This window comes from Pezoporus occidentalis, unplaced genomic scaffold (assembly GCF_034315485.1).
Source record: "Pezoporus occidentalis ecotype Australia unplaced genomic scaffold, CSIRO_AGI_Poc_V1 ctg13, whole genome shotgun sequence".
Taxonomy (NCBI): domain Eukaryota; kingdom Metazoa; phylum Chordata; class Aves; order Psittaciformes; family Psittacidae; genus Pezoporus; species Pezoporus occidentalis.
This window is the reverse complement of record NW_026913103.1, coordinates 10,376,777-10,391,062: the sequence shown is the minus strand read 5'-3', so window position 1 is coordinate 10,391,062 and position 14,286 is coordinate 10,376,777. Positions and strand designations below refer to the sequence as shown.

The 14,286-nt window shown below is 43.3% G+C and overlaps 1 protein-coding gene across 1 annotated transcript in view; it reads right to left on the bottom strand.

The window, feature by feature from the left end:
- Positions 1-14,286, bottom strand: part of ANKRD6 (ankyrin repeat domain 6) — a 95,424-nt gene that overhangs the window by 33,501 nt on the left and 47,637 nt on the right. The window contains exons 4-5 of the mRNA XM_062608391.1: positions 13,490-13,655; positions 1,459-1,724 (exon numbers count right to left, since the gene is read on the bottom strand). Of these exons, the coding sequence (XP_062464375.1) occupies positions 1,459-1,578 (120 nt within the window). The 5' untranslated portion in view covers positions 1,579-1,724; positions 13,490-13,655. The remainder of the gene's footprint in view (positions 1-1,458; positions 1,725-13,489; positions 13,656-14,286) is intronic.

Here is a 14,286-nt window from a genome sequence, read left to right as displayed (position 1 = left end):
AAGGCATTGACTATTGCATAATAAACCACCTTAACAATGAGGAAGTATTAATTTTGCATTGGAATTGTGGATCATGGCAACTAATTTCATGAAATAGTTAAATCAGTGGCATGATTATTCTGTCAACAATGACAAAGGATGGACATTTTATATTCAAAAAATGTGGAAGCTGGATCTGAAATTACATTAGTGCACAAATTTATGCAAAGCATAGCATCCTTTCAATCATTCTGGGTAGGTCCCTTAGCAGTTTAAAAGCTCATGATCTTAAAAATATCCCAACCAAACAAAAAACAGCCACAAACCCCCAAGCTACCATTCAGACATCTGTAAGTCAGTATTTCCTGATCTATTATTGACTACCTTTAATACCGGTTCATCAGCTACAGAACTTCTTGGACAACAGAGCCAAACAGGCATCTTTATGGGACCCCTTATGTTTATTACATCTGTGCTTTGTACCTATCAACAACAGGCCACTTAGTTTTGTCAAACAAAACCTACAAACACCAGTTGTCCTTGGATCACTCCAACTTTCAAAACAAATACTACCTAGAACTCAAACACTGCAAAGGGATTGAAAAACAACTGTCACTGACAGATAAAAAAAGGAAAAGACAAATTACTTATCAAATGTACTCACGTTTGCTTTCTATCTGTAAATATTAGCTCCCATATATATATAGTGTTCAAAACCAATGGAAATACAAATAAAGCTAGATATGATGGAAAACAATAGTTCATCAAAACAGGATGTCCCAAACGTTATGTTAGAGCTCTAAAGATCCAACTTGCCCAATTCTTTTGAAGAGTTTTTGTTGATCAAACCTTCTATGCAACAGCTAATTCTATCTCCTCTTCTATATGCTAGTATTATTTATAACATGTTGAGAGTCAGAAACAGATGAACATCTCTGAACTACCTCAATGTCTAAGCAGAAATACTTCAATACTGACCTCATCTCAAAGGTACAGGGAACACAGTTATACAGGTATAAGAGAGGCTGCTGTACCAAGAGATTTCAGTGGCAGGAAATGCTTTCGGCATGCCATTCCCCTGTGTGACAGGTGGCTCCCCCCACCCCTCACTCAGAAAGATGGCCGCTCTGAACCACCTTCCCTAGACAGTGATAAATAGCTCCACTCATCGGCTCACACAGTGCTCAAAAGTCAATGCACGCTTTGAAAAACATTGCATTAGAAACGTGGCTCCATTGACACACCACGTTTCTAAGGACACAGCATTCACTACAGCTGCATCTGCTGGGAAGTGTGTAAATATGAGACATGTACTACACTGTAAATTCACATGAGCTATTTGGTATAAACTTTAAGGAAATCTAAGCACTAACCCCAGTCACATTCAGACTGGTAAAGCTACAAAGGCATTTTCACAGACAATGGTCTAGGAGTTATGTTAGTTCCCAGGGATTTCGCAAAGCGTTTTTCTCTTGTTACCTTGGTAACAGCTACCTTGGCACCCCTGTTGATAAGCTGCACCACATTCTCCACTTGGCCTTTGTGGGCAGCTACGAGCAGGCGTTCTGAAAGCACGGCAACCACATCCTGCTGGCTCATGAATTAGGAGAGACAGGTTTTCACAATTCCTCGGTCAAAAAACAAAGGCTTGGGATTGGTTCAAGCAGCATGCAGACAGGCAAGGAAGGACCCCAGCTCCTTGGACACTGACGTTACTGATGTTACTGCTATGCCATCCTCTGGACCTGTGGAGCAGAAAACAACACTGCTGTAAGCAAGGTTTCAGAGACAGAAGCACTGCAGCAGCTCCTCCCTCGTCATTTGCCTTTGCATTGCTTTGGAAGGGGGTCACAAAAAAGCCTCAAAGCCTCCTGAAGACACTGTATTTCTGTTGCAAAGCAGAGGGATACAGACAGTATCACATAATGTGCCCTCAATCCCCTAGTTTGGGACAAAAATCCTTAAACTTCCTGAGAGCTTTTGGCCTAACCTGTACCTGTGTGGCCCCCTTTCATTCCATCCTTCCCACTGGGTTTCCCAGACTTGAATTAGCCAAGGACAGGTGAACTACATCCACTGCTAACAGTAGCTCAGCCTGCGTTGGCCAAAGGAACAAGAATATGTTATAGTTACTGGCTGCTGATACAAATACCCAAACCTCTGCAGTGGAAGGACTGAGTGCAGTCAGCAATTAAAGGCAGCTGACTGCTCCCTCATGAGTATAAAATGCTTCACAGCCTCGCCCAAGGACACCTCTGGGAGGGATCATGACCTGCAACTGGGAAACACTCATTTCTGCTGTCAATGAGAAATGATGTTCCCCCTGCAGTGCTGACATCACACCCCACTGACCCCAGCAACAATTCAGATGTAGCACTCATCACACAAACTTGTGTGTTTTTCTTCCTGGGCTCCCCTGACCTGTTCCATGAGCCATCAGAGCTGAAAAAGGATTTCTGACATAATTCCAGAAAATGCATCCACAGATCACTTTTAAGCTGTAGGACCCAGAACCTGCCCACTCTGAGAGGGTTCAGCTTTACCTCTGCTTTTCACACATGGATATTTAACTGTTTCAGTGCAGGAAAAACACTTTCAAGATAGCCAGTGTGTATCTAGATAACTTATCTTTCTCTCTCTTGAAATAATCACTGCACTTCTCCTTATCAGCTACCAGTATTACAGGCGTTGCACAGTCTAAGTAATCACTACAGGGACTAGATGATCATGGAGATTGATAGCAGAATACAATGCCTCTCACCTTTATATTATTCTTTTGAATCCATCTCAAAACAGCAGTAACTAAAAGTTATTACTAAAAGCTATTACTGCTTAATGTCTTTGCTGCCCCCCTAAATTGATTTGTCTCAGTTTAGCTGATATAACAAAACCCTCCCCATCATAATCCCACCACTCAGAGTACTGACGTTTTTGCTAACAGTTTCAGCAGGGAGATCAGCAGCAGAATAGCAGAAAGATTTTATTTCCACCCTCATATCAAGATGCCACTCCCAGCAACAATGAGAAAATGCATGGATGGCTTTGGCACGTGAACTCCCTGTCTTTAAAATACTGGGGGCGAGAGCTTTTAATGAACATCATTCCAGTGCTACTGGACTGTGTCCACCAGTACCCTTTCTGTGACAAAAAGATGCTGTAGCCCTGTTTAATTAGTTAATAGGGTATTGTGATCTCCTGTGTCACCAAAGTGGTATCCAAAGTCCCTGGACGCTACAGGATCACTGATGTACACTAAGCATTTTTGGTCATGTATATTAAAACCATTCTGGCTAATTTGTAGTAGCAGATGATATTAGGAGAATTTAATCTGCACTCCAGTGGTACTTTGTATTAACAAATCTTGAAACACTTTATGAGCAGTAACTCTTATAACACTCTTTGAGGTAAATAATATGCTCAAGAATATTACATGCATTTCTGAAAAAGGCCCTTGAAAGCACAGGAAAGTTACTGGTTTCTCCAAGGTTAATAGAAAAGTTATGTCAGAGCCAGAAAGTAACTCCAGATAATTGATTCTTAATTTCTATGTATATTGAGTAATACTATTTCCAGGTAAAATATTCAGGTTAGCTTTTCCTCACCTTCCCCTTGCTTTCTAAGTGTAAACATGCTTGGCGTAACATGGAAATAACCACACATTTATTCAGGGAAACATGACAAACTTTCTGGGCCTCAGAGGCACTGCAACAAGAGACAACAGAGAAGTGGTGCCACTGGACTGGTCTCACACCCTCACCGTGACAGACACAGTCTGGACACCCTGGTAATATGGAAAAGATGGCAGACAGAAGAAAAACCCCTTGTATCTTTCACTAGCACTGTACACATCATACCCTGCTGCTCTGGCACCCTGATGTGCACGGTATAGTACAAACGAAGAAGTACAGGTGGCCTACAATTAGTAATTTAGTCTGTGAAAAGCAACCCGAATTTCAACATCGCCTCCCTAAGTACTTGCTTTCTGGCAACTTGTGCGAGCTGAACCCCCTGAGCCCAGTAGCCATGCTCCCAACACATCCCAGAGAAGCACCTCTCTCATCCAGGAGCACTTCCCACTCCTTCCCTCCTAACCAGCACACAATGCAGGGCAAGCCTTACAACAGGGATCTTTCTCTGTGAGCTTTTCAGGCAGCGGAGTGATTTGTTTCTATGCCAGCCTTGGCTGTGCAGCAGTAGTTGCCAGATGAACCATACCATCGCTTCTTTGTCCCCACCTAAGCTGGCTGCCTATGCTTTGGATAGAGTCATGCACAATACAGTGACAACTCTGCATCTTAGAACATTTGTGGTCAAACCCTGCTGGGTTTTCCTACCCCTGAAATTAAAAATAAAGAAACAAAATGAAACAGTAACATCACTGTGACTGAGACGTTTCTATATCCACTGCAAAAATCTCCATGGAGATATTTTCCTGACATGCTGACATTTCTGAGCAATTTTACATAAGCTGTAGATGTTCGTTACATCTTAGCCACACCACTAGAAATGTACCTTAATACATCGACTGACTCACAACAGTGCAAAGTTCAGTGCTGCTGGGAAAAAAAATCTGGTTAACAGGTACATACCTGCACAAGGTAATGCTGGAAATTGTACTCCCTAGTTGGAATTTTTCTTCCTCTTTCTCACTGTGTTCCCATCACTGCAGTACATTCTCCCCCCAGAGATCAAGAGCTTCCTCAGCCTGCCATATCCTGCCACACTGGTGTGACAGGCTGTGATGGCACTGCTGCTATCATGTAGTTTGCCTTCTTGCCTCTTCCATTGCTTGGATCACTTATAAAGGCATAGCAAGGAGTTGATTCAGCTACTGGTCTTTTATGGATGTCTCCCACATTGACCTAGTCTCCAGCAGTCGTCAGTCCCCTTTACTGTAGGGCAATCACATCACAAGCTGTGCTCCTGCTCTGGGCTGTTTCACAGATGGACACTGGCACAACAGGTCACATTCCCCACACCAGCTGCTTTACATCACCTTAGCTGAGATTATTTGCAACTCAGAAAAGTGCATCCAATTAGGACAGGAAGCCCAGACAACTCTAAGACCAACTTTCCTTTTCTTCTGAGCTGGTAGGTAGGTGACCAGTGGGAGAGGGAGGGGATAGAACCCTCTCATTCCCCTCCCATGGAACCTTCCCCAGCCTGGTGGCTGAACAAGCAGTGGCATCATTCCCTGCCAGCTTTAACTCCCCACATGCCACACACACAAAGCATCTTTACTTGATCATGTCTCTACTTGCAGCAGAAGGAGGAGGGTACCAGATGCCCAAGGACTATAATTAAAAGCTCAACCACCCTTTTCACACCCAGATGGTGCAAAATGAGCCAAACAACACAATTACAGGTGCTACATCACATCCCTGCTGTTAGAACCTGCTGTCCAGGATTAAATCCCTTATTATCATCCCCCAAATCCAGGAACTCGGGAAACACAGAGCTCAGGAATATTCAAACCTTCTGCCTTCAAAACAACAACAAAACAAGGATTTTGCTTTAACGCATTTTTAAATAAGCCACCTCTGTGTTTCTCTAAAATCAGATTACTTACCTGGGCAGGCTGGGAAAGCAACACCTACTTCCCAATCCTCTCCAGGGAAACCAGCCAGGTGTGAAGCCCTTGCTCCACCAAATGGCAATCCCTTCTGAGAATAACCTGCTCACCCCATCGGCAGAGCTTGGAAACAGACAGGTGATCATGGATTAACATTCCTGACCAGCAGCAGTGAGGCACCATCGCCAGGCACTGAAGTCCAGCCGCATCCCCATGGATGCTGCCCGCAGCTCAATGAGTCACTCTGCTCTACAGATGCTCTAGGAGATGTTTGGCCAGGATGGCACAGCAAGGCATAGGCGGGCAGCCGGCTGCTTGGTGGCAGTGTCTCAAAGCTCACAGCTCTGGCCTCTCTCCCGTGCAATTGGCAGAGTGGACAAAAAACACCTCAGGCACCTTCCCCCTCCCCAGCTCCTTCCCCTCCAAACCGCTTGCAGGCTGCTTCAGCATTTGTACTGCCAAAAAAAGTACAGGAAAGATGATTTCTAAAAAACAGAGGGAAGCTCAGGACAATCAAAGGTGTCATTATGAAAACCACAGCTATATCTGGAAAACAGCAAAGCCCCACCAAGTCAAGAATAATGTGCTTTTGGATCATACTTTTCTTTACAACAACACCAATACTATTTTTAGAGTTAGATTTTATACCCATCAATGTTTTGAACTGGACACCTACATAAAAGTCTGGTAGTTTATATGTTGCTCTCTGCATTTTTTCCTATTGTTTTCATTGCGTATTTTATCACACCAACTAAAATTATCCAGTTTGCATATGGACAGTTGTGTGATTCATCACCGAGTATCAGCATGGCCTGGTGGCACATCAGTGAAAGCACTTCCTAGGCTTTTACGTTTTTTTCCCATTTGTTGCTATTAATTACTCCAACAATGACTATTTAGCAGCCTCCCAGGGAGCATGACAGCTGCTCATCACGCTTCCCACCACAACCAGACTGGACTGGTTGACGGCACTGCTCCACTGCAGCTGGTGGCCTTTTTACCACCAAGATCAACCTTCAGTGCTGCACCTGCCAAGCAGAACACTTTTGGAGGGAGGCACAGACACATGGAGACCAACGATGAACATCGGAGGCAGTGTCAAGTCACAGTTAAACATCACTAATATCTTTGTACGAAGACAACTGTTTTTCTTCCCCTCCTACTTCTTCCCCTTTTTTCTCCTACTTTTACTTCCTCTCTTCGATAGACAGCCCTGACCCCACTCATCCAGTATGCAGGTTATGAACTTGCAACTTCCCATGTAACAGAATGCAGGGGTTTTTTTTGGCTTATCTCATTGATGTTTCACAACTTTATTCCTCTCCCTGCTCTCTCTTCCAATATCTGCCTGTACACATGTCAAAACCATTCAGGACAAGGGAGATCAATTTTCAGCAAGCCCTCCATCAGTTGAGCACTATTTACATGACAAAACAGTATCTATTGTTTGACAGGGGCACTGTCTGTGTGCAAATACACATGCATGAGATATCTGGCTCCCATCTGCATAAAACCAGTTAGGAGGTCTTTCCAGCTCACTGCTGTTTAACAGCAGTTGCGCTGAAGCCAAACCTTGGGAATGAAGCAGGCAGGCGGCTGTACTCGTGGGAGAGCAGGGGTTTATGTTATGCTCCCACACTATGGGAGAACTGTCCCTCACCAGCATCTTCTGTGCAGGAGCCACTCATGAATCAATTAAAACTCCACACAGATCCCACTGAAGCTGACTGCAGCACTTCACCAGGAGCAGAAGGTGCCAAAATCCTTCCCATGACAAACTCCCTTTGCTCCTCTGCTGCTCTTTCCTCTTTTCTTACTCCCAAGGTACGTCCTTTGCTGCCAGGAAAGGCCTTCCAACCTTCCTACTCCACCAGCATGGTGGTTTTAGAGACACGACTTTTCAAATTACCTATAGCACAGGCAGTATCTGCCATTCAGTTTGGGGACCTCGCTGCCCCCATGGTGGTGTGGTGGTATGGAAGTGGTGTGGTGGTATGGAGGTCTCCTCCTCCTTGCTTTTGATTTGAACACTCCTCTCTGCCAGCATAAGCAATCCCACAGTTTCCCACAAAATAAGCTATTTTACCAAAATGATCCCCAATCTTTTTCTAATATACTAACAAATATAATGAAGCATAGAAGACCACCGCCCATGGATGGGAATCCCCGTTCCCCTCCCTTCTTTCATTTCCTTTGTTGCTTTCTATTCTAGATAAAACACACTGCAGGGTTTTTTTTCCCTTCCCTCTGGATCACTTTTTCCAGCTATCTTGCTATCTTGCTTGCTCATCCTCTGCTGTATTTCTTTTGAGGCCTGGTCCTCAAAACCCCACAGACTATTTGCAGAGGACTCCTGATGTGAGCAGGACTTGATGCAAGCAGCCCTAAAGGTGACCTGGCTGCAAGGGGAAAAATACTGAGCAGAAGAAGATATCTGCTGAAATAGTGACAGAGAAAATGCCTGCTGGCCTGTGAGCCTGGGAACTGCCAGCCTTGGTGCCAGCAGCATCCTTTAGAAGCACAGCCACCACCTTTGAAGTGCAGCTGGGTACCTAGAAGCCAGAGGCACCCTGAGACAGCATTGATAAGCACAAAACCAAGGGACTGTAACAGCAACTTATTGCCTGAAAAGGTGAAAAATAGTCTGAAAAAGCGGAAAAACATCCTAAGAAAGAAACGACCAGTAATTGCCATTGGCCGTTCTAAGTGCAACATCAGGAAAACAGTCTGGAAAATAAAAATTGGTCTGAAAGAACAGAAATCATCATCATCTATTTGCTCTTGCAGGTGAACATCAGAAACTAACAGCATCTATTGGCTGTTTCAAGGGGTGGTGTCCAATGCCTTTTTATGTCTCTGTGCTATATAGAAAGGACTAAAGGACTTATTTTTTTTTTTACCCAAAACAGAGCTTTTCCCTCTGAGAATTCCATGTGCTACATACAGTTTTCCTAAAGAGGTTGAGCTCCCTCCATGAACCTTCTACAAGATCTTCTAGACAAGCTCTTGGACCCTCACCAGGGATGTCTGGCTGACTCCCAACTCCGTGAAAAGGATCATCTTTGACATGAGACTCTGCCTGTTGCTTTCCTGGGCCCACTTATGGGGTCAGTTCAGTTTGTGAATATATATATTCACTGTGTTGATCACCAGTATTTGTTAGTGGTGAATTCTGTGTTATTTCTGGTAACTTTAATAGAGCAGAGAAGTAGCCACCATGTCCTTGTGTATTACAGAATCCCTGCAAACCCCTGGTCATGATCTCCTACTCCTGCAGGCCAGATAACCTTTTGGGTTGTGACAACTCCCTCTGATCTCCTCCACAGCTCAATTTCTGCATCCCAGAGCCCCAGAGCCGGGCTTGCCTTTCCTTGCAACTGCATCACACAAATCAAAGTCACTTCCCAGCCCATTCCAAACTCTGTTCCTGCAGCTTAACCAGTCATTCCCTGCCTTCTAGGAAGCAGAGATCCAATCCCACAGCCGAGTAAGTGTAGTGCTTGGCACTCACCTCTGCAGAGTTTAATCATCGTGATTTTGGAGCCAAATCCCCAAGGATTTCCTCTCCTCCTGAAGTTCCTGCATCTCCTTCCCACCCTACACAGATCTTATGGTCCTTTCTGTCCCACAACCCATGTGGCCATCTTCCTCTGCTGGGGAAGGAGACTGAGGTACTTTGCATATTTTCAGACACCAATAAATGTATTTGTGTTACAGAAGAAGAGAGAACATGCTCTTCATATGTCATCCTGCTTATCACCATATACAGTGCCCCTGATTTTAATGTTCCTGTTATCAGGCATTGAAATGAACACTGATTATCTTCAGAGTTTGCCCCCTTCATGTACAAGACCCATCAAGGGAAATATATACTGAATAAATGGCAAAGGATATGCAAGTACTACTTGCTTCACAAATCTATTTGTGAGTTGTGAAAAACCATCAATCACTATGGCCTCAATATATTTTCCTCAAAGAGGATCATAAATCAACTCAGAAGTTTTCTGCAGATGTCTGGATTTCTTATCTAGTTGCTATACCTGAAGGAGCTGGAGAGGCTGATGTTACTGCTCCAAATGTTTGGGCACTCTCTTGAATAGGTCCAGAAAACTGGAAAATTATCAGTATCTTTTAAAAATATCACAACTACCACACTGCAAACCACCTTTTGAATCTCTAGATCTATTTAGTGGCAGAATTTCAGTATTACACAGATGAGTATCTTCACTACCAAGAGGAAACACATCTTAAAACAACAGCTTAACTGCACAATTAATTCTACATGTAAAAAGGTGACGCCAGCGAGTGCTGTGCCATTCCTGTTCCAGTGAATATAATAGATCTAAAGTACCTGCTCTGCTTCACTTGATAATTAGTGTAAGTAGGGCTATTACAAATTTATGAATCAGGTGCCCTGACTCCATATATGACCTATCAAAGGCAGTTTAAACTGACTTCACCATCTGACCCAACATCATAACACAGAAGTATCACCATGGTAATATTTCCTAAGTATCCAGCCACATTGTTGTTTTTCTGGGAGCCTGCTATTAAGCAGATGTTTAGTACCCTTGGCCAGGAGCCCTATACAACCTTATGAGAATTCCCAAGAAGGTTGTGAAGGACATTTGTGAGGGATAAAGAGCCAGTGTATCTAATGCACAGAATCACAGACTGGCTGAGGTTGGCAGGGATCTCTGGAGGTCATCTGGTCCAATACCCCTGCTCCAGCAGAGATGTTTGCCCAGGACCATGCCCAGATGGCTTTTGAATGTCTCCAAGGATGGAGACTCCACAACCTCCCTGGGCAACCTGTGCTCAGTCACCCTTATAGAGAAAAGGTGCTTCCTGACGTTCAGAGGGAACCTCCTGTGTTTCAGTCTGTGCCCACGGCTTCTGGTCCTGTTACTGGCACCACTGAAAAGAGCCTGGATACAACCTCTTTGCATCCTCTCCTTCAGGTATTCCTGTACATTGATGAGAACCCCTTCTCTTGTCTCTGTTTAGCCTTCTCTTATGCAGGCTGAACAGCCCCAGCTCTCTGTCTTTGCTCATAACAGAGATGCTCCAGTCCCTTCACAGCCCTTTGGTGGAAAATTTATGAAGCAGCAGTCACCTGAAGCCATTAGAATGAACGCGTTTAAAATTGCACACATGCTCATTGTGTGAAGGTTTACCCCATAAGAAGAGGAAATTACTTGTTCATCCAGAGAACAGGAAAGCCTGTAAAACAGCCGGGTATGCACTACTTACAGAATAGTTTGCACAGCAGATTAACTCATTACATTTGCAATCTAAATAGTTTCTCTTGGAATGAGATTAGGAAAGGTAGAGATTTTCACCAGTGGGACTTAAGACAGCAGGACACTATCCCTCGTGCAAGCATGCCCCTGCAGTACACCACCCTGGAGCACACTCATGCTTTTTTCTCAGCAATACCAACATTCTTGTCTACTGTCTCCTTGCTAGTTTCTTTGGTGCCTTCTGCTTCCTTTCACATGCCCACCACCCATGTGGCCAGTGTGTGCTGCACATTCAGGTCACTCTCATACATTCTTTCCCCCACCTCTTCTATGCAGGAAGGTTTTTCCAAATAAATGTAAGAAAAAATAAGGTTCACACCAGCTTTAGTGATATCTGGATTGTGGATTGGATCCACAAAAGGATTAAAAGACAGAAACATCAGGATTCTTTTATCATCCACAAAAAAAAAAAAAAAAATCTGTATTTTCATGAATTCTTATTTTAGAGATTGCATGGCATGGACAAAGAACCATAGAATAGTTTGGGTTGGAAAGGACCTTAAGATCATCTAGTTCCAACCCTCCTGCCATGGGCAGGGACACCTCACCCCCATGTCGCCCAAGGCTCTGTCCAACCTGGGATTGAATACTTCTTAGGGTTACCTGTTCCAGTGCATCACCACCCTCACGGTAAAGAACTTCCTTGTATCTAATCTGAACTTCACCTGTTTAAGTTTAAAGACGTTCATGTGCAAGTCTGACCACAGAGCTATGATTCGCAGTAACAGTTCCAAAAATTATCACTTCCATTTTATTACATGATGTTCCTCCCAAGACAGTCATTGATGACTGAAGCCAAATCTCAGATTTGTGAGAGCAAAAGAAAAAACAGGCTGACTGCCAAGTGTTTGGCACAACCTCTGCTCTGACCACAGACAACTGAATGTAAATTTTCATATCTCTCCAAAACTCAGGGACACTCTGGACAGCACTGTGACATCAGATGTAAACAGTAAGGTTCACGAAGCAGTGCAGACACATACCGCTGACTTACTCAGCTAGGCTCCCTTTATAGTCAACAAAGGACATGATCCACATCATCCTGAAGTACATCTCAACTGTCAGATAAATGACACTCTGAAATTACTTACCTCATTAAGCATCATCTCAGATACTCTACTATAAACATCCAAAGTTAGATTAAATGAATCCTACCCACAGTATCTGTGAGAAACACTCAGTTTTCTGCAATTTGCTAAAGGACTTCTATCTGCCTGATTTTACCATGACACCTCCTGTCAGTGGTAAATCACTGTGATTTATTTAACATTACAACACTTGGATTGGAAAAGCAATGCAAAAAACAAATGGTGTGGAAAGTATCAGCAAATCTCACTAATTACTTGTCTTCTGCATGGATTTTATAAATCACACCACACTCTTCGGTTTTATTTTCTAAGCCCTAAACTGCTTCTGGCAATGATCCCACAAGCCTGGCTGACTCTCCAGTGCACTATTTCCCAGAAACAATGGAACAACTTAGCACAGGGAAAGCCCCTCCTTGTGCCAAGGATGGGGCTTTCTAATGGGACAGTCTCTGGCTTTTTCTTGAAAAAAACAATCATCATCATAAACCTTATTCCAGCAGGTGCACAGTGCACTACTGCAACATGCTGTACACAACCAGGTCAGGAACAAATACATTTCATGACATTAAACACGAACCCTTTTCAGAATCATCACAGAGACCTCTAGATCCAACTCCCCCTCATGTGAAATTGGCTAACTGGAGAAAGCTAAGTTGTTTCTTCTCTCTGTGTACATCGCATTTACATATATGAACAAGCATGTATACATCTGTGACAGAACTGCAGCTCATTTCTATATCCATCAGCAATTTAACAGTTAAATAATATTACAGAATTACATCCTTCAGTCATTCTGTCTCCAGTAAAAATTCTCTGCTTCCCTGTCCACCCACATACATTCTCTACATGTAGCTTAGAGGATGAAAATACTATTTTACACATACATACCTACATACATACACACATACATAAAAGCATGTAAAAAATAAGAGATCTAATTTCTAAGGAACGATGTCCATTCTTACAAAGAGTTTGGGCTTTTAACACTGACAACTCAAAAGGCCAAAGACTTTAAGGAACTATGTCTCCAGATTTTGGTCTTTCATTTTCCTCTCCATCCAGCACTACTACTACTACTAATGTCCTGGTTTGCATACCAGGGAAGTGGTAGGCACTATATACACATCCATGCAAGTTGTCAAAAACACAGAAAAGCGTTATAGGCTCCACTTATCTGAAAATTCAGCCTCTCACAATGCTTTCCTGTACCTGAGCATTTATCCTGCTGAACCATTCATGCAGCTGTGATTCCTTTTGCAGCAGAAAATGGCATAAATAAAACAACTGCAATCTATGTTTATAACAATGTATTGCTCAGTCTGACACTGCTTTAATTATAGGATATTTAGCGAAGATTGATTTGGGTTTTCTTCTTTCACGCATATCAGAATTGTGAGTGCCTTAATATGTCAAGCAGGACTATTTCATTTTAACGTATTTGCTGTTAAGATAGCATCAGAAGACATGCAGCTTGCTTTCACTCAAGGCTCATGAAACAACACTGCTATATCATGCATGAAAAGTTAACAACCAATACTGTAATACACCTTAGATAAATATCCCAGATAGTCAAGCACTCCACAAAAAGAAACTCTCCAGACTACTCTGAAGGAAACCAGTCACTGAATGTCAAGCATTTTCTCCCAGCTGGGTTTGGGCAGAGCACAGGTGATGTGTCTCAGGGGATGGGCTCCATAGGCAGACCTCTTTCAGCTGTGGAAAGGCAGGAGTGGTACCTGGGTTCAAATGCCTAGGAAAGAGCTGGACACTGGAATCACCTACCTTCAGCCACCCCAGCTAATGCTTCATACTTTGTAGCTTCCCACTGAATATGTGATTCTTCAGGTCTACAAGTTCATCTCTTAAAGTCTAGAGCTACAACATACAAAATATCTAAGAATGTTGCTTTGCAGTGAGTTTCTGAACATAGACATTTACTATTCAAAAGGCAATTAAAAATCACTGAGAAAACTGCAAGCATCCTCAAGATGTTCTCTGTCTCTGCCATTGGAAAAACCGTTGTCTACCTGTGTCCTGGAGAACTCAGATTAGGAAACCATCCTCTTCATTCCTGCAAGGCTCCCCTCTCTGAGGAGGTGAACATGGTAAACATAACAGGACATCTTTCCCAATACAGCTGCTCAGATATTTCCCCATGCAACTTTTGTATCAGCCCCAGAAGCTTGTCCCTCCCAGGTGGGTTTTCCCTGACAAAGCAGCTCTTCCTATGAGCCAGCCTCTTGCTTAGGGAAACCAATAGGACACTTAACACTTTTCTTCACTAGCACTGAGCCACCAGCCCTTAGAAATCCCTATTTACCCAGGAACTTCAGTGCATTTCCAA